Genomic DNA, 27,656 nt, shown 5'->3' on the forward strand with positions numbered 1-27,656 from the left:
TACAAATTCGTCAGGTTTCATTATTACTATCCTTGGAATTCCTTTTATGTCACATTACATTACCGCTGCAGTCGCGTTTCCACTACAAAACACATGAGCATAGAGTTCAGAGAGGTCCACAGATATTATCATTCCGCTTATCACATGAATGCAGCGCATAGGATGCAGCGTCACGCAGCGCGCTATATCCAATCAGAGCAGGGGTGTAAAGCGTACCTCGGCTGTGATTGGTTGAGTCACCTGTCAGCCATTTTTTTCCAGGGCGTCACCACTTCGACGCAGCTGTCAGATGCAGGACCAGAGCTTCTCACACAAACGAAAAAAAACAAAACACGGGCTTTGCGACCTGCAAGACACATGAACTCCGTCCATTTCTCATGTTTAAAGAATGGTTTGCTGAGTAACAGAGGTAAAACATCATTTCTTATTAGATAATTTCATAAATCCGTGTCGGTATGTTGAAGGTATAGCTTACCTTGACCTCCGTTTTAACTAACAGTTCTCTGTTTTTAGCATGCACCTAGCTAACGTTAACCTGGCAATGACAAGGGCTCATGGAAAACAGATATGTTTTAGTTTTCTGCCTTGTGTTTTCATAAAAGCAAGCTCCTGAGTGAAGCTGGTTGACTTCACTGTGCCAAGTTAGCTGACGGTATGTTCATGCTCAGAGGCGTAAACAGGGACCCTGATCCCGTTACTTCAGACCCTCATACTCTTTTTTTATCACCACAATCCACATTAGTGTTGATTGAGTTTACACCAGCGGGAAGACATTGATATTCTGTATAAAATGACTTCACACTTCTACCTAACCTCTTCTCACTGATTCCTGTCACTCAATGTTTTCCATCCTTGCCTTGCTGTAGAGATAGTCCCCAGCAATCTCTTCATCACTCTGACCTCATCTTATCATCACCATGGAGACTGCCAACAACTACGTGCTGATCCACGGGAAAAACATATCCCACAATACCCTCGGAGGCTCTGCTGCCGTACCCCACATGTCCATCGACAAGCTCTTCCCAGCTCTGCTCGAGTGCTTTGGCATCATATTGTGCGGCTACATAGCTGGCAGGTAGGCATCTGCAAAAACAGTCCAAGAGGGAGAAAAAAATGAATCGAGGGTTTTTCTCAGCGAGGCTTTAATTGACCCTCAAAAAAATGACATTATTCTGCCTACAGGGCAGATATCATCACAGAGAGCCAGGCGAAGGGTTTGGGGAACTTTGTATCTAAGTTTGCTCTTCCAGCGCTGCTCTTCAAAAACATGGTGCTGCTGGACTTTGGAGATGTGATCTGGGCATTTCTCTGGAGTGTGCTGGTTGCCAAGGTCGGTGTCTTTGCATCTCTTTCACAAATTATTTAACAGAAAGTGCCGTTAACTCTCTGAAACCATGTCGTATGGAGATGTGATAACAATTGAACAAGACCTGACGTTGTTGTCGCCCCTCCTGTGTGTAGGTGACAGTGTTTGTGCTGGTGTGTGTGCTGACTCTGATGGTGGCCAGTCCAGACAACAGATACAGCAAAGCTGGTCTGTATGCCATCTTTGCTACGCAGAGCAATGACTTTGCCTTAGGATACCCTATAGGTGAGGCTGATACAAAATCCTGACGTAGACTTCCATACAAATTGTCAGTTTAAAAAAAAACACTTTATTTAATACACAAATATATGCATCTCTCTCTTTCTCTCTGCCCTGTTCTTCCAGTTGATGCTTTGTATCGGAGCACATACCCAGAGTACCTCCAGTACATCTATCTTGTCGCCCCCGTGTCCCTCATGATCCTCAATCCCATCGGCTTTGCTCTTTGTGAGGTGCAGAAGTGGAGGCAGGCCAGCCATTCACATCACAGCACTGTTGGCATTGTGGGAGTTGTAGTCCTACAGGTGAGCTAAATACAGGCTTTTTCAAAGTAAATTACACATTGTTGTGAATGTAATACAACCTAACATTCTAAGGGTTTGCAGTCATTTTTATGACTAACTTGAAGATATCAACTGCTGGGTGTGATGATTCTTTTTTAATCCACCACACTTTCTGTCTCCTCTACAGGTGCTGAAGAACCCAGTCGTATTCATGGTGATAGTGGGAATCATAGCCCACTTTGCCCTGGCCCAGCAGATCCCTGCTGTGCTATCTGAGTTCATAGATGGCCTGGCTAACTCTTTTGGAGGTGCAGCCTTATTTTATCTCGGCCTATCTATGGTAAGTTTGTTTATGTTGAATCCTTTGTACTTATTCTACAAGTCTAATTTTCAACCGATATGAACCACAAGTATCTGAAGTGTCATCATCATTGTGAAGTGATATCTCTGTCTCTGTGGCAGGTTGGCCAACTTAAGAAACTAACCAGAGACACAGGAGTGGCCCTGATTCTCCTCATCACAGCCAAACTGTGAGTCACAGTGGGATGATGTATGTGTGAGAAAATTATGGGATGGCCTGTACTACTGTATATGCTGTGTATTACACTACAGTATATTTAACTTGTTTTATACTCTTTTTTTTTCTTACTATATTAAGGTACAGTACATCGATTAAGAGGGGTTTTATTAAAACGCTTTTATGCAATACAGTCCATCACTACCAAGGAGGCTTAAAAAAAAAAAAAAAAGGATTTAAGCAACCCCTCTGTTACAAAACCTCAGATTAATCAAAAAGCATTATAAGCTTCTAGAAACGTTTTCATTGCATTGCTGTTGTATTATATTTTTGGACTGATATGTGCGAATCTTACCATAATAACCTGTAAAAAAACAGTTATCAAGCATGGTATTCATTGCATGGAAAATTCCATAAAACAAATCGAATAATTGGTGAAGCTATCAGTGTTTTGTACAAAAATGTTTTGATAAGCTTTATCTTAAACTAAAGCACTTAAACAACATTATTTTTGATGCAGTGTAATGGTTTATTCTGTGTCTGCCTCCAGCCTGGTGATGCCTCTGGTCTGTAAAGACATGGTTGATATTCTGGATGTCGGAGTGAACAGCACGAGCGCCAACCACACCAGTCTGTCTAACTTTGCTTTCCTATATGGAGTCTTCCCGACTGCTCCGAGTGTGGCCATCTACGCTGCCCACTACAACATGGAGCTAGAAGTGGTGAGTGCTTTTGATATGCTTTTTTTTTTTGTTATTGGGACATAAAACAATAACCCCCCCCCAATATGATTTAACAGACGTAGGACTGGGTTCGCAGCATATGTCCAAGTCCCTTTTTTTATTTATTTTTTTAACACATCTGCATTGAACGCTAACCTAGTGCCAGTTTTCTCTACTTTATCATTTATCAGTTAAACCCTTTTTTTCTACCTCCCCTTTGCATGTGAGATATAAAATGTGATCCCAATCCTGCTTTAAAGTAACAAAAAAATTACTGAAGGTTTGAACCAGATCAAAGTCAAAACTGGATGATGTGATCTGAACAACTGGGCCCTGGTCAGGGCTGTGAAAAGTAAGCTATAAAAGAATCTCACACAGACATGCAAACACAAAAACTGTGACATTTTTTTTAATGCCTTGCCAGAAATCCACGTTAAACTCTTCAAACTGTATCAATAGTTTGACACCATGACACGGCCTAGTTACATTCCTCTTCTGCAGTTACATGTAACGTTAGAAAGGAAAAGCATGGACATGCTACATGGAAATCACAACCAAGCCTGTGATTTTCCATTTATAATATCCACATTCTCATTCAGTTTTTAGTGTCAGAGTTTCCTGCACAGAATATATTTTAAAAAAATGCACCAAAAATACTTTTCACTTTCATTTGACCTCTGTTTTATCTCATGCCTTGTGTTTTAAAATGTCCTTTTCTTGTCCTTTTCTTACAGGTAACATCCGGGATGGTCATCAGTACGTTTCTGTCTGCACCCATCATGTATGTCTCAGCCTGGTTATTAACAATCCCCCTGATGGACCCGACCCCCCTGGTGACAGAACTTGAAAATGTCAGCTTCAACATCAGCATTGTCAGCCTGTTAGCAATGGTAAGTTTCTATATTTTTGAGTCTCCCAAGTGATTCCATTTATCATGAAGGTAAACTCAATAACTGTTCCCACAAACTGAATTATTATCAACACCCAGGAGAGTAAAATAAATGTGTGATAAAGTGTCTTGTTTCTTCTCTCAGGTGTGGACCATAGTGGTGATGTTGCTCAGCAGAAAATTCAACAGACTTCCTCACCTCTTTTCTTTGAATCTTTTCTTGGCTCAGGTCAGTCTCCAGTCACAGCGGAAGACACTGAAAGTTTGAAACAGCTTGGGGTGTCATAAGGAGCATGTGCTTCTCCAGTAATGTTTAGTGTGAATGATATTTGGAGTTCATTTTTTTCTCAAGAATAGTAACACCTCACATTCACGTTTTCTTTGCCTTCCTAACCTGCAGTACTGTCTTTACTCTAGTTCTTGGTGTGTGTCAGTATGATCCTATGGAACGTCTTGGTGAAACAAGAGGGCAATTTGATCGGCAGAATTATCACCTTCACGCTGCTCTATGGCTCTCTGTACAGCACCTACATCTGGACGGGTCAGTTACCATCAATTAGACAACATTTGACTCAAAAATGAATTGTTGTGTGGTGTGTGCAACTACTGACTGAAAATAAGCTTTGTTCTGTTGTTCAGGTTTGATCCCTCTGTGTCTGGCTCTGACTGACAGAGATGATCTGCTGAGACTCCGACCAGGAGTGTTCATGGTTTTGGGTTGGGGGTAGGTCAGCATGCGGGAACACCTCAGAACATTCTCTGAAACCTTATGAAGTATTTGTTGTTGTAATAATTACATTGATGCAAAAAAACAATAATCAATGTGTATTGTGTGTGTGTGTGTGTGTGTGTGTGTGTGTGTGTGTGTGTGTGTGTGTGTGTGTGTGTGTGTGTGTGTGTGTGTGTGTGTGTGTGTGTGTGTGTGTGTGTGTGTGTGTGTGTGTGTGTGTGTGTGTGTGTGTGTGTGTGTGTGTGTGTGTGTGTGTAGGGTTCCCTTCCTTATGGTCGGAAGCCTTCTAATATTTGGGGAAAGGACTGAGACCATCGATTCTGCCTTTTTCTATGGCAGGGCACAGGTTAGACAAATGTTTGATTCAATTGCATAACTTTTTTTTTCCTTCACAAGGCTTATTTTATGTATTGTATTTTAAAAAAAAAGTAAAGTCTCCTGTCATTGCTCTGCTCTAATCGGTTTATTTCTTATCAAAATCTATTAAGAAGATCCGTAAATATATAATAATTAAATGTAAAAAAAAACTTGCAATCATATACAATCAGAATCCTCATTAAGTAGTCCTGGAAGTTCTGTTCATTTTTGCGTGTCTCCCTACAGATCATTAGCACGGCAGTGGTGCTTGCAGTCAGCCTGGGGCTCGGTGCAATATCTCTGATGGGCCTCAGCCAGGGAGACAGGGAGCAGAGAGGCTATGAGGCCCTGAACAGAGCTGCTTTAACAGGCAATAATGAGCTGAGGCCCCCTGGTGGCACAGACGACTCGCGACAACCACAACAACAGCTGACAGCAAATTCGCCTGCCTGCAGCATCAACTCAGGTGACTCCAGTCTGCGCTTAAACCCTGTTGTAATATACTGTAGGCTTGGATTTTAAGCAGCCCTCTGTCTGCTGAGCTTTCTGCTTACCTTTACCCCTCTGTTGTGATACCAGACCACAACGGTTTCTCTCCTCTCCAGTCCTTACCGGATATGATCGCAAGCACACAGAGGGAGCACCTCAACAGCACAGGTAACAAACACAAATATGATACCTTCCAATTTGAGTTATTTCTATTGTGTGACCCGCTATTCAACTGTAATGTATCGATATCAATCTAGCTAATGCAGAAACTATAGCAAGGCACTGACAATGGCCGGCTTCTTAAATATGAATTATCTATATGTATTTTACACAATTATACTTTATGTGGCAGCTCGTCTCCACTGTGAGTACTGGTATGTATTTCTGTGTTGTTAAAAGTAGGAAAAACAAAGTCAGCTGAAACATATTAACTGTGTTAAAAGCTTTGCAGTGATTTAAAACAGAATTAAAATATCAGTGTTTTAACGTCAATCGGAGTGGAGTTGATCAACGTTGTGTTTTTATTTCAAGGCCACAGTGGGGCGCTGTTAGACGGGCAGACACTGGGCTCTACCACCTCTGAGCAGCCGCTGGACCTGCCGCCACCCGGGCTTCAACCCACTGACGATAAACAGACAGTCAGACACGTTCTGCTCTGTCTGCTCCTCAGTGTCAGTCTGCTGGCGGTGAGAGTTGAATGCTCGTTAAGTGTGCCCGTGTGTTTTTCTGTATGTCTCTGTGCAAGTCTGACTGTGATCAGCAAATTAGCAGGAGGGGGAAAAGGGAGAAGTCACACATTGACACTCTTCACAGACAAGATGCTGATGAGCCTGATGAAAGGAAAGTGTCACAGGCACTTTCCACAGTTTGGTGGCGCTGTGCGTCTCTGTCAATAACAACAGACTCCTTGAGAACAATGTGGTGGAACTGCTGAAAAAACACATCATTGTTATTATCACCTAGATTTTTGCCCATGACAAAAAGAAAAAAATCAAAACAAGCACACTCATAGCTTTATTATGACAATTGTCCTGATGTCTGATTGGTCACTGCTGTGTCGTCGTGTTTGCAGAACCTGTCCAGCTGTCTGTGGTGGCTGTTCAACAAAGATCCTGGAAGACTTTACCTTGAACTCCAGTTCTTCTGTGCTGTGGCCAACTATGGACAGGTAACCTCATGCACACGTGTATGAAACAAAACTTGTGTTCAGCAGTCACTACAACAGCTAATTAATTAATAATGCTTTTTATGGGCGCAGGGTTTCCTGTCATTTGGCATCTTTGGTCTGGACAGACACCTTATCCTGCTGCCCTTTAAAAAGAGGTGAGAGTTGTTGACAGTCGGTGCATTGTCTGACTTGTACATTAAGGTTTCTGGATCGACAGAACAAGAATTGTCTTTATGCTTGTGGGGGGGTGTCTGTTTCAGGTTTTTGGGCCTGTGGCAGGGCAGGGACGTCGATGATTTAAGTCCTTCAAGTGTACCAGAGGAGGTCAGACTCACCTGTACCCAGTTTGTCCGCTACCACAAAGATCAATGTGTACAAGACATTGTGCACACTCGCAGGTACAAGTACTAGTCTGTGTGTGAGCATTTGCATGTGTCATACAGCATGTTTTGTCCTCTCTATGAAAGGAACATGTTCATATGTTCAGAGAGATTTGAATATAAATGCTATGTTTTCAAATTCCCTCCATCTTTACAGCTTGTTTTAGTTTGTGCTTAGCTTTGTCTTTTATAATGGTTGGTATTTCCCCTCAGACTTTCCTATAATTTCCTCTACATCCTCTTTGCATTTATCTCTGATTAACCGTTCTGCTGCAGTAACCGATGTTCTCCAAAAGTGATTATTTTTCTTCAAATAAATTCATTTTGAGCCATTTAAAGGTTTTCTATATGTTTAGCTGTATGTTTCGTCATTGTTTGCGGAACATGATGAGGATTAGGATTATAAGTGTTTGACCTAAATTTGAACCTGGTCAGTGTTATGCAGGATGTAGTCATGAACCTGTAGGAGAAAAAAAGAAAATAAGCTAAACTAAAGAGTTAATTTTCCACTTTTTAACAGTTAGCAGATTGAGCCAAAATGATGTTACTGGTGTTGGACCACTGTACTACCTAACTCTACAACAAATGTCTCCTAAAACCTTACTAATATTGAGTCTTTGAATTTTTTTAGGATTCTTGAATGCTTTCCTTTCTTTTACACTCTTTCTTTCCTCTTTCTCCTTTTGAATTCCTCGTCCTCTCCTTCCTCCACGATTGCCCGCCCTTTCCCTCTTTTTTCCTTTATCATCCCCTAGTGGCTCAGGGGAGAGTGTGAGCGCTTCCACAGGTGAATCCTTCCTCTGATAATAACAGGTTTGGAGGAGGACTGGAGGAGGAGGAGGAGGAGGAGGAGGAGGAGGAGGAGGCTTTGAGACATTCCCCATCAAATCAGCCCCAGCACTTTGACCCGCATCAGGATCCTCAGGAGAAACTAAACCTCGAGCCGCAGAATCTGCACCAAAATCAAGTTCCAGCTGAATCCTGCAGCCAGTATTCCCTTTCATCTGGATCCAAGCTTGATCCTGACAGTGACCACAAAGCTCAGGTCCCGGCTAATCCCCACCCACACCAGCATGGTCTAGCTTCAAGCTCAACCCATCTCCAGCAGCATCCCCAGTCCTGCTCGGAAAGCGTGTTTCGGGGAAGTGACTTGGTGGACTGGCTGACAGAGCGGGGCTTGTGCGCTGGGCGAACCGACGCCAAACTGTATTGTGTTCGACTTCAACAGGGAAGAGTCATTGCCCACATGGGAGGTCAGGGCAGTTTCAGGGATGATCCCACTGCGCTGTACATCTTTACATAGGGAGGAGAGAGGGGAGGGGAGGTCCAATAACATTTCAGAGGAATTGAGATGGAGGTACAAAGCTGCAACCACCATGACCCAGTGTCAAAACCAAAGCAGAAGTGCCTTATGGTGCAGTTTCTTCAACGACCACCAGATACTGGTTAAGTCATGGCTAAGTGACTCATAACTAGCCTGATAAAAGTAGTCTGTCCTGGTTGAGTCAGTGGTTTTCAGGTTGATATTCAGTGGTATATTCGAAGGTGTGTGTGCTTTAATTGACAGGTGGTAGAAGCTGCTTCCTTGTCAAAGCGGTCGTTGAGACAGTTGAGAAAGAATAAGTGGAGATGAAGAAGAAAGAAGCTCTCCCCTCTCCTGACTCTGGACTAAATCTTCACTTCTGTTTACTCTTTAATCAAACATGATCTCACTGCTCAGAACTGAGCTTGCTTTTATATCAGCTGTATGATTTTAAACTTCCTCTTCTCTGGATACCTGTTAGCCAGTCAACTCCTTAATGAGGATGCACATCTTCAATGTGTGAAGGACAATTAAGTTGCCATTCATCAGCCTGTAGTCGCCAAATATTGTTTTATTTATGTGACATTGCGTTCAAATGCATCCATAAGCCTTGAGAGCTGCTCACTGAAAGCCAAGATCATCTTGAATCCGCCTGATATTTCAGCGTTGGATATTTTTGCACGGCGTATTTTTGTAACCACTCTGGGCCATGATGTAAAAACTTGCATGACTCAAAGCAGATGAGACTTCTACTCAGCACTGAACCGTTTGCACTGAGAGAATAATAACATTCTTCACAGGCAACACACTGGATTTCTGTCTTCTGATGATGCTGCGGAAGATATTTGTTAGCTTTGCATCGTTATTGTTTTGCTGCTGTAATCTTGGAACTCTTGGCTGAAGCCTGATTTTTTTTTTTCCCAAGTCACTAATTGGCTTTATTCAGCAAGGGTGAGAAATGAGCAGAGAAGCCTTTACCGCCAAATCTGGCACAAGTTTGATTAAGAAAACGTAGTCATAGCTACACCTAAACTTCAAGTTTTTCTTGTTTAGGAAGCACTAATACATTTTTTGTACACCAGATTCTTAATTCTAGCATTTGTTTGGGTGACCAATTCAAAAGACACTTGTTGAATTAAGCTTGTTTGAACCTTCAGAACATAAAACAGCACAAGAATCCTTTATGTCAAACACCCGTCTGCTGAAAAGCTGATGTTACATTTGTGCTACTAGGTAACACTGATAAAGTCATGATTACTGTCCTAAGCTCTGCCAGTACTTTCCTGAACTCAAAACTGACGTATGAGGATAAAGCTTATGAAGGCTGTAGGTCTAACCAATGTTTACAGATTGTTCAGCTCACACTGAGCGACTGGCAGCACTCACTACACTACACATATTGTTTGCCTGTTAAATTGCTGCTTTTTATTGTTTTTGCAACTATTAAGTTTAATGTGTGGAAGCAGGCCTGTGTGAAATGTGACAAATGTTACTGGCTTTATTTCCATAACACTCAAATAAGTTCTTCACCATCATTTGAGCCCTAAAGGATCCGATTTAAAAAAAAAAAGGATTTTCTTTATCACAAGCCTGTCATTAATTTTACATGTGCAAATTTGTCTGTCTTCCAACAACTAACGCCACTTTTAGTTCATGTGATTCACGTCAGGTTGTTAAATTGACAGAGTTGTTTTAATGAGATTAGTGCCTGCCTGTGCCAATGTGAAGGTGTGTGAGTGTGTGTGCATGGAGAAAAGTGTCTTTGAGTTCTTCGTGTGGTGTGTGTTTTTAAGTGTTGTAAAGCGCTGAGAGAGAACAAGAGCGATTTGAATATGAGTTACTGTGTGCTGTTGTTTCACACGTTCAGTGTTACTTTGGACGTCTTGTTGCTGTGAATCAATCAGGGTCAATGACTGTGTGACCATGACAAACGCACAAATAAACTACTCTTTGCATCCTACACATGTGTAATTTAATCATAAGAAAATGATCCGGTAAAAGCAAAGGTCAGCAGAAATCACAAATTTATCCCAGTTATACAAATTTGACAGAAAAGCAAACATTGTTCACAACATAATGGATAACACCGTGACATTTTTTAAAGACAGGAGTATTTTTATCTTTTTACTTTGTATGTTTTTTGCATCTGGTAAAAAAAAAAAATCTTCCTGTCACTTAAACAAAGCCCCTCATTGTTTTATTAAGACTTCCTGTGCAGCCTTTTGCACGTTGCTGTCCGACCTTCATGACCCTCCGTATCAGTTTTCACTGTTTGTGTCAAGAGCTGCTACACTCACACATAAAGCGTGACTCCACTCTGTGACTGTGAGAATCCTCAACTGTACTGTTCAGCTATAATAATAAAGGATTGAAAGTCCTAAATACAACAAACAGATCATCTTAAAATGATGAACCTTTAAATTCTACATTAGAAAAGAAAAGTGTCTATAAAAACCTTTGTTTCGTCAATCGACAACCATCCTGAATGTGGAGCGAACTCATGTTGTGGTTTTTTTTAATCAGGAGGTACAGTTTAAAACTCGTCTCTCTATATAAAAAATATCTGTCCTGCTAAACACTCACTTAAAAAAATGTTCAACTCCAAACGATTTAACTTCAACAATGACTCAGTTTAACTGAAAGCAAAAGACAAAGTGCAACAGCGCTCCCAGTAAAAGGCCTCGTAATAACAAGAGTAAAAGACGCCATCTTCTCATGATTGTATCAAAATAAAAAGATTTCAATTGAAGAGTAACTTAAAGGCAGAGTTGGTAATTTTCTCCAGATTCATATAAGATTTTGGTTGAAATTCTCTTTAGGTCTTGACAGACATTAATAACTCATGCTCTGAAAAAGGAATGAGGAAAATCTGTCATCTGTAGCCGTTGTTAGCGTGTAAAAACTTTGACCAATGTCTGCCACGAGGTGCCAATCTGCACTAGCCCTAGAACTCAAAGCGCGTTAACGATGACAGAGTTTATACTGTGAGTTTGTCTTTGGCCATTGTGAGTAGTCAATAGTCAGTTTTTTTTAACATGTATTGTAGTAAAGTTTAGCGTTTACATCCCGCTCTTCTGGAGCAACGCCGCTCGTGCATGTAAGTGAGGGGCGTGGCTTTTGAGGGAGCAATGACCAACCCTGCCTTTAATCACAGTTTAAGTATCTCTAAAAGTCTGTTACAACAGTGTGCTCTATCTCTCTCTCTCTCTCTCTCTGTTGAGCCCATCATTAGAAGATCTTCACAGAGCTGCAGTAAACCCCTCTGTGATACAGCCTCCGCTACATTAAGACACATGTTCAAGTGCTTTAGGAAAAGACAGATTCACACTCAAAACTTTAAAGAGTAAAAATGTGCTTAAAAAACTCCATGTCGATCCTGAAAAAGTATTGGCAGCAAACAGAGTTAGTGAGTAAACATTAATACAGATTGAAACATGATTGTCTTTTTGGTTAGTTGTCTGTTCTCTTGAAACCGCAGCAGACTAAAATCAACAAAGAACATGGAGGACATCTAGTATGTTTGAGCCACCACGGGGGGGTTTAGTGGGGCTTCCTGCACAGCTCTACACTACATGTTTATCACACGGACAAAATTGCTTTCAAAGCTCTGGCGATAACTTGACAAAGTGGCAGCACACTGGAAAGAGGGTCAGATTTACAACTGTAAATTTACATCACAGCGATCATGTCTGTAAAAAACAGTATTACATTTCCCCAATATGGAAATCACTGTTTGAAAGTTACAATTAGGCTTGAAGATTAAAAAATAAATTAACAGAATAATCATGTTTAAGGGTCCTTTCTCAGCGCTAGCACCTCTAAAACGTCATTTCAAGATGACCAAGGTGATTTAACACCATTTATTATTACAGTATTGCCTTCAGAATTTCAACTACCGAGCATTTTGTAGAGAATCCATTCAGCTTCAAATGTTAAGACCTTATTTCATTGTAAATCCAAGGGTCTTTAGGGCCCTCTCAGAAGATCTCCCTGAAACTCTGTACCTCTGTGATAACGTTCGGAGTGAGAAACATAGACTCTCTAAGGTTGGTGTTATGTTGCCTTAACACACTTACAAACGTTCAGAACAGATCATACTTATACTTCATCCCTCAAGAGGCTGTAGTGGACAAATGGCCACATGTCTACCACTGGACGAGCCCAAACCACATGACTCCTCTATCATGCCACAATCATTGTCTTTTCCGGTCCCGCTTGACATCATCCTGCCTGGGTCCATTACTGTCTATGCCGTCCACCTTGAGGTGAGCTTTGCTGAAGTGTTTGATCAGCGCTCCGGGTAGGAGAGCCATGAGGGCGATGGCCAGGAGCTGGGCCAGTGTCCCCCAGGAGAAGATATCATCCAGAGAGGAGATCTCAGAGAGCATGGAGCCCGTACGGACACAGATGAAGTTGTAGGGGATCAAACCTGAAGAGGAAGTTAAACAGCTAAGTTATCAGGCTCTTTGGTTGATAGTGTTGTATGTGTGTGTGTGTGTTTTAAATGGGTGTGTGTGTTGTCTCACCTATCAACACAGAGAAGAAGAAAATAGGCATGGGGATGTTGAGGACAGGACAAGTGATGTTAAGGAACCAGTTAGGTGTCATAGGGAAGAAACGAAGGAAAAGCAGGAAGAAGAACAAACTGCTACGATTTTCCTCTACCTGACAGGGGGAGGAAAGAGGGACGATAACAAAAGGGCAAACGTGGAAGAAAAGGAGGTGGAAGGAAGACAAAAGCAGAAAAAAAATCGTAACAAGGTTGTTTTTTGTTCATGCAAATATAGAGATGCTGACACGACAGCATGAAGCTACAGTACTTTAAAAACTGAGGGAAGATTTGGTTTTAATAGCGATAATTGCTTGTTGGTTCATTTGTTTGTTGTTATTTCTGAAAGTCACTCTTAATTGATTGATTGAGAGGTAAGATTTTTCTAGAGAAAGAGATAAAAGGCTCAGATGTTAAGTTAGTTAATAACAGAAAAGAAAGGGCTAAAGAAAGATGACATTTTTGAGTGGCTTTGAAGAATTATGCTTAAGTTCTATAAAGGTAAAAGCCACAGCCTGCCGCTCTGCTGGCACTGGTGTACAATATCAGTCATATTCACCCAACAGAGATGTCTACCGTACCTTCCTCTGCAGCAGGGCCACCTTCTCAGGGAAGACTTGAACCACGTGCTGCTTCCCAAAAGCCGAGGAGAGCAGGAAGCAGAGTGTGGAGCCTGAAGTGCTGAGCATGCAGGCCAACACCAAACCCTCCCAAGGGCCAAATGTTGCACCAGCCAACATGTTCTGAAGGAGGGATGATCAAACAATGGAAGAAGGATTTGTTCACAGAGCTTTGATGTCATGTTAAAAGTTAATCAGGCCATTAACTTCTTCTATGATTGCCAAAGTTAGTTTCGGAGTTCCACAGGTTTCTGTCCTCGGACCGATTCTATTTACCTCATATATGGATACTTTAGACATAAAACACCTTAATTTCATCATAGGTGTCAAAAAAATGCATGTTTGGTGAGTCTCACTCTGCGATAGCGTCACAGAATGAATAAGAAGATTAAACTAAATCTAAGGTTCGCTGTGAGTTCAGAGCTGCTGCAGCTATGCGCTACCATCTTGCTACGAAAAAACATTTCCTCCTCTAATTGGAAAGTAATGTATGTATAATGCTATTTTAAAACTTCCTTTTTTTGCCGATGACAATCTATATGAATGAAGCTAGCCTGCTTTAAAGACATAAAGAATTGAGTGACCAGTAGTTTGTTAGATTCAGTAATTCGTTTCAGTAAGATCTTCAACCAGTCCAGTTGCCTTTGGATCAAGCTTCGTAGCTTGCTGAGGTTACTGTGCTTTTCTCAAAACACCTCAGAGACACTTTATCTAATGCTACCTGGCTGCCCTGGATGGCATCATCTTAGCATCCATCACCATCATTGGGTATTTGACTCATGAGGGTCATGAGAACATCTTTTATTGAGATTTGGCACTCTATAAATAAAAATGTGCTGGATTGATTCATAATGTCTCACCAGGAAGGAGGAGCCAGGGATGGCGAAGGACTGTTTGTAGAGGTAGGCACTGCAGAACAGCAGCAGCACGTAGCCATGATGCTCTCTTTTGTAAAATTTGAGCATCTCAGCGAGCTCTCGCAGCTCATCCAGGTCAGAAGGGAACTTCAACCTACATGGAAAGACACATTATGATGAGTCAAATAAGAATAAACCAGTTTAATGTTGTGCCAGAAAGAGCCCAACAAGTTATGCAACATATTGAACAGACTGTAACTAATTATAAAAAAAAACAGGGAAGTGAATTATCCAGGCATTTTCAAATTGATTCTCTATAAATTATAGAGCAACATGAACTTAATCCATTCACCTTTTTTAAATGAGTGAGGCAGATGAAACTCATCTAAGCATCTTAAATTGTAAGAGAAACATTTATTATTTTTAATTTGCATGAAACAAATAGATTTCATTAAAAAAAAACGACAACATTGCAGCAACAGTGTGTGTTTCTGTGTGTTGATGTGCCAGTGTGTGTATGTGTGTTTGTCAGTGGGACGGTAACGTGATACATTTGATACAGAGACAGAAATAGCGTCACTGCCTGCAGACTTGAGCAGAGGGTAGGAAGACGGTTCCAAACACACACAGCCACACACACACACACACACACACACACACACACACACACACACACACACACACACACACACACGCACACACACACACACACACACACACACACCACGAAACTCAAGATGCTGACTTTCATAACCACCTGCTGGACGTTCAGTATTGCTTCTTCCTATTGGCCAGTGGACATACATTCTGTTCATCCATTGGTCAGCAGGCTGATGATGCTTTAAGTGCTAGGATATGTACTAGCATGAATGTATGTACAATATTTACGGAGGGAAATGTGTCATCGTGGCAATTTTAATTTTGCTTACACATAACCCCAAGAGAAACACCCTGCACACACACACACACACACACACACACACACACACACACACACACACACACACACACACACACACACACATGCACACTCACACAAACACACAAACACACAACAGACAGTATTTATTTATGTATTTATATAAAGGGGAAAAAACCCCAAGGAGAAGGGGGTTTCATCTATGAAGTCACTTAATAGCAACTAAGAAGTGTCATGGGGCTGTGTGGTATCAGGTTAACTGTTGAGAAAACTCTTTTAGCAACTTGAAAACTGTGAAATCGTAACGCACAGCAAATTCAAATTTTCCATCCTCGCTGTTTGAGATGTCCAACCAGCTGTCCAAAACATATTTGATTTACATATATGATATCAAACTGAGAAAAGCAGCAAATCCTCACATTTAAAATGCTGGAGTATTGATAAAGTGCTTAAAGGGTTAACTGGTTATTTGTCTGACAACAAAATAATCATTTTAGCTCTGAAAGAAACCTGAAATTACTTGCAGATATTTCATTATTTAGGGGTGACATTAAATAATATTAACATGTTTTCAAAATAACCTAAATGAATTATGTGTAACATTTCCTACTCTTTAAGCAAGTAGACATAGGTTATCTATTTTGATGATTTGTGTGCTTAATCTGTCCCTAATTTTGACGATGTTTACACAGACCAATTCAGAATGTTCTTTAAGTTAGCAGAGACTATCTCGGCCTCACCTGTTTCCTACAGGGCCATTAGATGATACATCAGAGAGTGAGGAGGGAGTTTTGCTTACTGTAAATGTTAGTGAAAGTTACCTGGTGGTATGTCATTTAGATCAATGATTCTCAACTGGTGGGGCGGGAACCAAAATCGGGTCGCAGAGCTGTTTTCAGTGGGTCGCAAACTTTGTGCCTGGAAAAAAACGGTGTCAAAAAGTCTTCGAGTCGTTTATTTTGTTCCGTCACAAGTTTTTCCCGTCTGAGGTCAAAAGTGCACGATTTTTTATAAAATAAATCTCATTGGTTGAAAGATATAAGAGGTTTGGGTCGTGACTCTTCATTAAGGAGTCGGTGGTGGGTCCTGAAGCCAGACCAGTTGGGAACAACAGACTTAGATAGATGACATAATATGAATAACTGTGACAAAAAGTCCCGTTTATTAACCTTGTCTGAGGAGATGAGAGATTTTACATCAGAAATGGTGGCTGTTTAGGAATGAAGACAACTCTTATCATCCAATGCTAATCCATGATGTCATTAAATAAATCTATTGTTTGTGTTTGTGCTGACAGAAATCCCACACTGTGTCTTTAATGCTTTTAGTTCATACTAGTAGTTGTTTTAGAGTGTTTACCACAGATGGGAGACTGGTTCACCCCTGGACTTTTCAGCTACAACAAAAGAATGTTGTGCATGTCATATTATGAAAGGAGTTACAAGTTTTTAGCATTGTGATCCTGGCATTACTGTGTTTGTAATGAGGCTCCCATCTGAACTAACGGATGACTAAGCCAGTATGATGCTTTCAGAATTGTGTAAATCAGTGTATTCTAGTGATGAAAGATACAACAGAAAACTCAAAGTACTTGGTCTTTTTTGATTCTCTGTTTTTTTTTTAATTTTCAAAATCCAAAACAAAAAAAAACAAGAATTTACATTTTTTAGACACTTCAAATCCAATTTTTAATGTGTACTTTTAAATGTGTCCCAAAGGAATGGAGCAGTTTTTATTAGTTTTTTAAAATAGAATCTGTAGCTTTTGATAGTTGGACTGTATGTGTTTTGTTTAAAAAAAAGTTTAATCTAAAGGCAAAACTTTTTTACCTCAGCCCATGTGCAAAAGACTTGATAAGTAACACTATGATATGAGTGATATCAGTTTAGTGGGTGCAAACACACACACACACACACACACACACACACACACACACACACACTGCTCTTGGCCTCAGAGAGTCTTGGTCGGCGTTATTCTATCATCCCTGGACATCCTTACACATGGCCGTCTGGCACATTGCAACATACCACTTACACGACTCACAGACTCACACAAACTCACACAGACTCACACAAGAGCACACTTAGACACGCACACACTCATTTTTAGAAGTTATGTTACCCATTCAAGCTGTAAAGCAGACTGGTATTATTCATGTCTTCATTCTATCCCTTTCATATACTCTCTCTGTAGAAAACATACTCCGGCATTAACATGGAAAAAGAAAGGTAAACATTGAAGGGTCACATGACCTTTGGCTGCCATTCTTGAGGGATGGGATCAGGAGGTTAATAAGAGGGATCACAGCCACTCAATATCTTCTTCTCATATATTCTGACCTTTTTCGACTGTCCTCTTATTTTGTTTCTTTTAGGGATTAAGGATGTTCCAAATGAAACCAGGGAGGGAGAATAGCTCATATATTTGTGTCATATACAGACATTCATTTATTTATTAATGCATTCATTTATTGAAGTGGTTTCACAAGCCAAACAGATTGGAAACCCATCATTTAGGATATGCAAGGGAATAGGGAATAAGGGGAACACAAGAGACTTGGGGGAAAGTTTCACTATTTTGGCTGAGTGCAATTGTTACAGCCACTTGGGAATATCCACCATGCAGATAAACCCCATCAAAAACATATCATTTACCATTGGATTATATTAATAGTATACATTTCTATCACTTTAATGGAGTTTATATAATTTTGGGCATAACTTCAAGAGATTTTTGTTATTAATGTGTTATGAATTATGTTTTAAGTAAAAACTACAGTTTAAAATGTAGAAGTCAATCAAGTATCTCTTAATGAGAAGTAGGTTTAGGCAATAGGCTTCTTTGTTTTAAAGGCTCTTCTTCTCCCACTGCAGTCTGCATCAAAGACTTGATAATAAAGTGAAATCTACTTCAGCCTACTTTTACCATTTATATCCCAGTTTATTGATTATTCTATCATCTATGCCCCCTGTAAATCTAATTTCTAGCCAACGTTGAGCTACGTTGATTGATTTGTGAGAGTTTAGTTTGCTCTCACTGTGTATTCACTCATCTCCTGGATTAATGTAGGAATTAATCTAATGTTCAGGATTTCTTTATTCGTTGTAAAAAAAACTAAAAAAAAAACTGTGGTTTTCTTATGCACTTTTCCACATGGAAGTTTCTACTCGGTGTTTAAAGTTGCATTGCCCGTACCTGTACTCCTGGACTCCCCCGTCCTCCCCCTCGGCGCCCGGCTCGACGTGCTTGGGTCCCGGGGGAAGATGAGTCGACAGCAGGTAGAGGTAGACAGTTGCCGCCACCATAATGGCAGCCAGTCCCGCTAAGGAGCGCATGTTGCCCCCCGCCGAGTCTCACTTTTTCAGTAGAAAACTCCAGCTGGAGACAGTCTGACCAACTTTAAAGAGAAGGGGGAACCCCAGCTGCATAAGAAAGTCGACGTGTTGTAGCTCAGTTGGACGACACCGTGGAAGGGGGGTGTCTCTTACCGGGAAACGGGTTACATATCACGGTTGACATTCTGCCTGGGTTCGGCTAAGAGATCACATGGCAGCCGGAGACGAACAACTTTCTTATATGTCCTTTCCTCTAACAAATATCAGATTAAACTTGTGGTGTTTGCATCTCATTACCAATTCAAAACAATAAACAACAGCCCCTCCCCCCAAAGGGACATAGAGCAGGATAATTAAATTTAATTTTAACCCTTGTTAAAATGCCGCTGAAGGTCTCTGTGTACAGACACAAATAAGCCACTAGAGGGCGACATAGTAAAGACCAGGTGGTGAGATTCTGTAATGACCATAGACTGTAAATATTGGTAATGACTCACTGAAAACACACAGTTATTATTGAAGAGGTTTATAATATGTAAGAAAATTGTATTCTTTTATTTTTATTTTATTCTTCAATTTTTTTGTCTCTTTTTTGTTTTGGTTCTAAATTTTGATACATTTTATGCATCATTGGTATGTTTTTGTTGTTAAGCAATAAGGTGAAACAAAGTTAAAATCATCTCCACACAAAATGATATGTGGTTGTGACATCAGAGGGAAGACCCTAGTCATATTAAGTTTATACACAAGGGCAAAGGAGGCATTTAGACATTTGCATTTAGGCCTAAATAAGAGACACAATAACAAGTACAAAAGTAATCTTTTAAAAGCTCAACTTTCAGAAATGTGCTTGTATAAAAGCAACAATAAAAAACTTAAAGTCAAAGTAGCCTCAATAGGCCCTGTCTCCTGGCCACTATTACTAAAAAGGTTTGAGTTGGAGGTAATTTTAACCATCATACATAACAACATACATTATGTTATGATAATGTTACAACAGTATAAATGATCTAACAAAGCACATTCTGTTTCCCTTTTGAAACTGAACACTCTTCATCCTCTTCATATGTATAAATTAGAACATACTCAACACAAGGACATGTATTTATAGTATAAGTGTTTATTAGAGGGGTATAGATGGGCGGTTTTAAAAGCTGTTTTTCCTCGCCTCAAGGACTGTGATCATCTCCTGCACAAGAAAATAAGAACATGACAGTTAAAAAAAAATCACAACTTTTTGCTTTTCAGGCACATATTTCAGAGGGTTGTTGTAATTGGGCCTATATCATTGTTAAGATGGTTAGACAGGCAGCCAAAACTGTCCGCCTTCAAATGCAAATGAGTACCCCCCCACCCAAAAAAATAAATAATAATTAGACATTTAGTAATAATGTAGTTAAGAGAAATATTGGAAATCACATGGTCTGCTTCTCCTCAGATTTGTAGCTCAGGATTCAAGAGTACTGAATGGTCATTTGGCATTGTTGCTGTTGCACTGTTTGATTCATCACTCAAAAAATAACCTGGTCCAGAGCTGGCTAGGTGTGCATGATATGCCACCATAGTCACGCACCCTAAAAATGTATCCACCCTATCCACCCCTATAGAACTGAAATCCAAGCAAATCCATTTTCAGCAAATCCTGCTTCAAAGCATTGAACTCTTGATGGAATACTTGCACAGAGACAAAAGGAGAGCCTGTGTCTGGACACAATTTTAACACCAGGAAGAAACTGGTTTGACATATAGAAATAAAACATGAAACTATTGTTAAGTTCTTAAGTTTCATCTGTTAAGTACTCAGAGATTGAATCACCTGCTGACCCTGCATCGCTGATTGTCAAGGGGTCATCTGCTGCAGAGTCCTCATCGAGTGCAGAGGGTTCCTCTTCTCGGGGTCCTTCTCTTTGTGGACTGGGGAATCATCATCTTGTGAAGAGGGATCATCTACATTGGGGTCATCATCCATCAATGTTTCATCATCGGTGGAGTCATCGTCTTCTGAAGAGGATTCATCTTCTGGTGAGTCCTCGTCTTGGGAGCCATCGTTGAGTTTCGATGGATCAGTGGACGAGATGGTTGAATTATCCACATAAATACCTTCATCATCATCATCCTCCTCCCCACGGGAATCTATTGGCATCGTGTTAAGCCTGACTATAAGAGCAAAGAGCAGGAGCACAATCTGCCCGTTCATTTTCTACAAGAGGAAAACTCACCGTCAGGTCCAACTTTAACTTCGAGAAACAATTTATGATGACTCTAAATAATGACTCACCTCTGCTTTGAAACCCAGCAGCATGTAGTCTGTCAGTGGATCTTTATCAGAGAAGTTTAAGGTGTCTCAGTTGTGACTTATAGACTAGACTGACAGGGGCTGATAGTGTCTGAAGAATCTTAACAATCTAACCAGTTCAGTTTTAGTTAAAGAACTAATTGTCGTCAAAAGTACATAACAAAAGTAGAGTGACATGTTTTTTAGGAACTAATACAGAGCTTTAGTGTCTCCAAGCTTAAAAGGGTTTTGCACTTAGCTGAAGTCAGAGTCCGTTGAATTGTAAAAGTAACCATATGAAAAAGTAAAATAATGATAATAATATTCTTTATATTATTATTACTGAAGCCAATGTCCTCTAAAACACCAGTGCATTACTCAAACTATAAACAGAAGTGATAACATTTGAGACACGTCCCTGTCTGCAGATTTTGCATGTATTGAATAATCTCTTTATAGAAATTAATCATTAGTAATACAGCATTTTAAATTGTAACAATTAGTTTCCGAGAGATTTAGATTACTTCAAAGCAATAAAACACAACACATGTTTTTCTAACATCCATGTTGTTTTAATATTACATCCTATAAAGCAAAGAAAAGCACTGAAGTTGGAACAATAACAGTTTACTGGTATAATTTGAGGAGCACGTGCAGGGAGAGTTGAGCCACTGAATTGTTTCTTCTTTTTTTTTGGTTGTCTGCATTTGGGATTTCTCCCTTGCAGCCTCAAAAGAAAAATGATGACATTTAAAACATACACAGAATTGAGCTGAGTCAACGTGTTCAATAGTTCAGCCTTATCATTCCTTCAAGATCTTCTCCTCTGCAAATGATGTAATATGTGTGAATATAGAAGCTGTAGTCATATAGAGCATTAGGTAACACTTGACACTGGCTTTTTTTAGCTGCACAGAACATGTTTTCTTGGTGTAATTCTAGCTTCAGGCGAATGGGTGCAGGTAACAAAAGGTTGTAGCCTACAGAACAAAGTGAAGCTTCAATGTCATGTGAAGTGACATTGTGCACTTTATGGAAGGTACAAAGGAAGCCCTCAAGTAAAAAGACGGTTTATTGGATTTGCATTCTTCTCTCTACAATGTCATGGTTGCAGAAAAAAGCAAGCTCATCATAAATCCATACATGAGTCACCGGTGCATTTCCCTCTACCGAAGTTTACCCAGGTAACAAAATGAAACACACTACTGAGCCTCCCCTACAGGCCCTCCCACCAGGTGATTTTATGATGAATGTATCATATTAATAATATGGCGGTCAAGACTTTATTTTTCTGTATTTTAAAAAAAGTTAAATGATGTATATTTCAATAATGACATTCCTGTGATACTGTTATTACCACTTAGGTGTTTTCCAGCATGAGTATGATCTTATTCTACAGATCATTTTTGAGTAGACATCGATTTGGACAGTGACTTTTGTCGATTTTTGGATGATACTACATTTGTTATGCCAAGTAGTTCTTGTAAACAAACAATTAAACACATAAAACACACATGTATTTAAATCTTGTTCTTCTGTAGCAGTCTAATGTTTATTTTGCTATATCAGTCTATAAATAACATTTCTACTGCTAACCCCCTAAAGCTCTCACAATCATTATTTCCCTGCCAAAACACATAACACACAGAGGTGTGGAGGCTTTAGATCATTTGTGTGTGGTTTGTTATATTGGTGGTAAACTATCACTGGGTAAGAGGTAAGAAGCTGAAAATCTAGCTTTCATGGACATTACACGTGTGCGATTTCACCGTCATTTGCCCTTGTGGACTGCGAGTGTGAAAATGGAATGAACATGACAGAAATGTTGGTTTTGCATGTTGAAACAAGTCTCAAGAAATTAACATAAAAACCAGATTGTACCAAAGTACACATAAAAGATTCCTGTGACTGGCTAAAGAACTAAACTGTCTAAACTACAGATAATGAAAAATCAAATGTTTTATTTACTTATTTTATCTTTTAGGGAAGCATGTGCAACTTTTTCATCCAGTAGATGTCACACTTGATGTCACCAGCATCAAACTGCAGCTTGGCGACACCTCTGCTATTCTGAAGCCTCCTCTCTCGTCCAGCGGCACACCTCCAACCCCTCTCCACTTGAGTTGCACAAAGGGGGTTATGAATTAGAACTCACCATAACTCAACACCATTAAGTCCAAAATTGTCCTTTGCTCAAGCTGCAATTGCCTGTTGCCTGCATTGTAGTGTTAGCAGGCTAATGTTAGCACACTTTGGTTAACTCATAGCTTCATATTGCACATAAATTGACACAGAAGCAGTGAATAGACTTTTCTTCTCTTCTCTTGTCCTTGACTGAAACAGCTTTATACGCAAGGCCGTCCTGTCCATATAAACATGATGTAAACACGGCCTGACAACATTACAGCTGGCGAGACTCAGGCTTCACATTCATTGCAGTCATGACATAAGCCGTTTTCACATATGCACTCCGGATAATATCTAGATATTTACAGGAGGACTTCTCCAGAGATTCTCCCGACCTAGCCGTTCACATATGCTCCTCACAGCTGGAGACTTTCCCTGTCAGAGGGGAGGGGGCTCGGGGGATTTCCCGAAGTAAGACGTGACGTAAAAAACAACGCAGAAGTGGCGGTAGCAACAGAGTCCGCTACACAACGCTCTAATGAGAATATTTGCCTTTAAATCAATGCTATGTGTAATCCAATGGAATGACCACATCCACAAAAGAGAGGAGAACAACATACTGATGAACAGAAAACATAATGCAGCCGTTTAATTACGAACACGGAGATCGTAGTGGTCGCGTGCAGACACTTTAGGCAGTCACTGTATATAAACGTCACTCGGGTCCCAATGGCTCGAATTGAAATCTCCGGAGTATATGCTGCCGCGTTCAGACATCAGCTCACTCGGATTTCTGCAGATAAAATACTAGGGGTCTGGCCGGAGAAACTCCTGGCAAAGTCCGCGCGAAAAATGCAGCCGTTCCCACATAGCCTAAAGTGCCTCCGGGTAGCCAAATCTCTGGAGTTTTTCAGGAGATTTCCGTATGTGTGAAAAGGGTTTTACAGAGTTATTTACAGAGGAGATACTTGATTTCGTCTGTATTTATCTTTAAAATGTTGCACATTCTTCCTTTAACCTTTTCATTATGCCTAAATAAAGCTCTATTTATTTGAGAGACTAACATAATACGTCAACATTTTGTTCCCCAGGACGTAGTGTTGTTTGCTGCTGTGTGTCTCCAGTTCTCAAATCCAGCCACTCAGAGGGTATAAGAGTTCAGATTTATTCATTCTTCTCTACAGAAGAAAATATTGGAACAAAACCTCAAATACAGAACATAAAGAAACATGTTGCCCAGAGTTCCTAATATATATACATGAAGTCTGTTGGTTTTGCAACTCAAACAATGAAAGAGAGGAGAAATGGGAAGTGATACACATGTAAGACATTTACATACCATTTACTAACACAGAATGCACACACACAAAACAGAGCTATGGAATAGCTGAAGAAAAGGAAATGGATGTGTTGGACTGGAGTAATCAAAAAAATCTCAGGTAGTGTTTTTACTGAACAAATCCTATAATACTGACATCCTTTATTAACTTTATTGTACCTTTCATCTAATCTAATAAAGCCATCATCTAATTATCACTTTACACAAGAACTGCAAAGAAGACCAAGGTGATGTAACTATTCAGAATCCAGGCCCACACATTTTCAAATTTAACACCCCCCAGTGGATCGTTTTCTGTGTTGAGTTCATTCTTACATTTTTGGTGGGCTGGGATGAAATTTTCAACAAACATCAAGCGGAATTTGTGTACACACTGTACAAACAGCACACCAATTCATGGGGCTTTTTTTGAAACAATGAATGCCTGAAAGGAGTCTCTCAAACAGTCGACATGAATTTTCCTCATTGAATCTGGAATCAAGTGGGGAAAAAAACTGGAATTTATTAGTTGAAAAATATAAAAAGTAAAATGCATTGTCTTTGGAAACAATGTATTAATGGATGTGTTTAAGTGTGGTAAAGTAAAAAACAACTCTTACTGTGTTAAATTATACTTCGATGACTGAAGGCAAAACCTGCTTAGGAAAGACTTCCAGTTCTCTAAGGATTGTTTCACCTGTAAAGATTCTTCAGGGGAGGAATTTCAGGTATAATGCAGGATTACTGTTGGATTGTACTTGCTTTTAAAACTACTAACACTTGTTTTTACAACAATGGTAGCAGATGGATCTCAGTATTTGTTTGTTTTGAACAGATTCATTTAAAAGTATGTGACTCTTTATAAAATGAGCCATTTAAAAAAAAAAAACCTGAACTTTGCAGGATGCTAGAGAGGGGGGAATAGAGAGAGAGGGAGAGAGAGAGAGAGAGAGAGAGAAGTCAAAACACAAAATACAACTAAAAGAGTATTTAACATGTTGTGTTTGAATTAACCAACTCATAATACCGAATGTTCATCAGTTCACAGAAAGAAAGACAAAACAAAGGGTGTGAATAACACAGCAACAACACACATCTGATAAGCTCATCTGTCCTATTCATGGAATCTGTTCTTATGTTATTAAAAATGGATTCAGTGCTAAGATCGTCCTTACACCACGTCATTAAAACCAAACTTGACAGAACCGAACATGTAACAGTGCAAAGCACTGGATTATTTGCATTAATATCATTATATTATGGCTACAATGTTCAAACTAACAGTCTGAGGGATATTAGGCACATCTTTAACACACACATATCACACAAGGACCATTCTGAAATAAACAAAACAAAAATACGACTACACATTTTTGACGAATGTTTGCATTCTGATGCCTATATGTAATATTTGCACAGTTATTAAAGCTCAGCCTCAAATGCTTGTAATAACTGCTGATAGATTGTGGTGTTTTTTTCCCCACAGGTCTCTAGAATAACTCTGCTGTACCCTTGGCAAACAACTAATGATCAAACACTTTTTCTAGGATTTTGTCACAATTCTGTTAAATGATATAAAATACTGAGAGCAGTTTTTTCGGGAGCAATGTAACAGGATTTTTGATGGCCATAGTGTTTGTTTTTTGCTCTTAGGCACCAAAGCAGAAATAAGCTGGTTTCTGTATTATGGGCACAACTCAATGCCTCCTGAAATATGTTTTTATACGTGTCAGACATTTATGCACAAAATTAAAAACCATGGTAAACCTATAGAGTTAAGGTTAGGTAACACCAACTGCTTGAAGAATGTCTGGAAGAGATTAAGATATGATTCATAAAAAGGTCCATGGTTGACTGAGACGGGACTGGAAGCTGCAAAAGACTTCTCAGTGCAGGCCCATCATACTACTCCCTATATGGAAAATAAATCACTGTGCTCGTCATCAATTGTGTCTAAGCTGTCTCTTTCATTTAAATCAAATAACTGTTGAATTCTTGTGTTTGAACTAAAGCTTTGCGTTTTAATGACAGGATTTGCTCCTTCAACTATTAGAAAGACAGACAGTCGGGCGGCCCACTGTTCTATCAATGCTTCAAATCGTCTTCGTCTTTCTATTGAAATCCTTTTTGTCTTGTAAAAGTGAAATTAACATCTGAGAATCTGGACTGGTCAGACAATAAACACCCTGAAACCTTAAGTTGTCACTCAGCTTCAACACAATTCGATGGGCATTTAAAGTATCTTCTTACATTTCATTGATCAAATGATTGATTCTTTAGTTCAGGGAATTATCAGAAGATTAAAAATAATTTAGAAAATAACCGTCATGAAAAATTGAAAAACAATTGACATCATTATTCCGGTCATGCTGTTAACATTTGTGGTTTGAACATGAACACACGTCATCTCGTAGAGGCTAAAGAAACTAAGAAGTGATCTGTCCTTATAAGCAATGTGATGATAATGTTATTGATCTAACACAATAAGTTACACCACTTAACTGAGAAGATGTTTTACAGCTCTAGTGCAATAAGACCTCCATGATGGCTTAAGCTTGGCTAATTTTTGATGAGAGTGAAACAAGATTTTTTTTTTAAAGGCAGAACAACCATTCCCCCAGTGAACAGTGCGTTTAGGTCTACAGTTTCATGTGTAAATTCTTTGTTGCATTTCCCCCCCCCCCCTCCCCCCCAAACCCCCAACCACCCCTCAACATCAGGAAGAGAGTTTGGAGCTACAGTTTGCTGCTTGGGTCCAGTTATAGAACTGATGTTAAAACCAGAGCCCTTTAGAGAAAAAGTGATGGCAAATTGTACAACAGTGGACGAAAAAAACGACCTCTCTGATGATGCCACATGTACAACAAATGTAACTGGAACAGTTGGAGAGTTGATATTTTACTGTTCCTGTCCAGGTAGTTTCTATATTTGTTGAAATTGTTGAAATCAGAAAGTCAGCCTTGTAACCATTGGGAGACTTTCCCCACACTGGAAGCTACATGACACACAACAGAGACTGAAAATAAGGTTCAATCTGTGTGCTTGTGTATACCTTTAACTACACTACTTTACATCACGTTGATATTAAACCCCGTCTTTCTGCTGTCATCTACAGTATGAAGACTCTAGAGAATGTTTTTGTAGCAGTAACTAAGTCCTTAACTCAAAATATGACACATGAATTATAGAACAAGAGATTAACAGTCAAAAAATTAACCAGACAGTGGCG

General features: G+C 39.8%; 2 protein-coding genes across 4 annotated transcripts; one reads left to right on the forward strand and one right to left on the reverse strand.

Annotated features, from left to right (window-relative positions):
* Nucleotides 1–270: 270 nt before the first annotated feature.
* LOC132975605 (lysosomal cholesterol signaling protein-like) lies at nt 271–8,663 on the forward strand. Of its 3 annotated transcripts, XM_061040282.1 has the most exons (20): nt 271–409; nt 867–1,075; nt 1,183–1,330; nt 1,462–1,591; nt 1,712–1,890; nt 2,057–2,209; nt 2,332–2,399; nt 2,937–3,108; nt 3,843–3,998; nt 4,143–4,226; nt 4,415–4,538; nt 4,637–4,721; nt 4,986–5,073; nt 5,331–5,550; nt 5,664–5,741; nt 6,105–6,259; nt 6,646–6,741; nt 6,832–6,896; nt 7,002–7,139; nt 7,935–8,663. In XM_061040282.1, the coding sequence occupies exons 2-20, from the start codon at nt 918–920 to the stop codon at nt 8,422–8,424; spliced, it is 2,787 nt and encodes a 928-aa protein (XP_060896265.1). In that variant the 5' UTR covers nt 271–409; nt 867–917; the 3' UTR covers nt 8,425–8,663. The 3 variants fall into 3 exon arrangements, with proteins under 3 accessions (XP_060896265.1, XP_060896264.1, XP_060896266.1); XM_061040281.1 differs by lacking the exon at nt 271–409 and having other exon boundaries at nt 571–1,075; XM_061040283.1 differs by lacking the exon at nt 271–409 and having other exon boundaries at nt 571–1,075; nt 7,877–8,079.
* A 3,440-nt stretch (nt 8,664–12,103) lies between these two features.
* Nucleotides 12,104–18,993, reverse strand: LOC132975606 (transmembrane protein 41A-B-like). The gene is made up of 5 exons (XM_061040284.1): nt 18,568–18,993; nt 14,454–14,604; nt 13,555–13,716; nt 12,951–13,089; nt 12,104–12,853 (listed from the first exon to the last, which is right to left on the reverse strand). The coding sequence occupies exons 1-5, from the start codon at nt 18,705–18,707 to the stop codon at nt 12,618–12,620; spliced, it is 828 nt and encodes a 275-aa protein (XP_060896267.1). The 5' UTR covers nt 18,708–18,993; the 3' UTR covers nt 12,104–12,617.
* Between the last annotated feature and the right edge of the window lie 8,663 nt (nt 18,994–27,656).

This window comes from Labrus mixtus, chromosome 6 (genome assembly GCF_963584025.1).
Source record: "Labrus mixtus chromosome 6, fLabMix1.1, whole genome shotgun sequence".
NCBI lineage: Eukaryota > Metazoa > Chordata > Actinopteri > Labriformes > Labridae > Labrus > Labrus mixtus.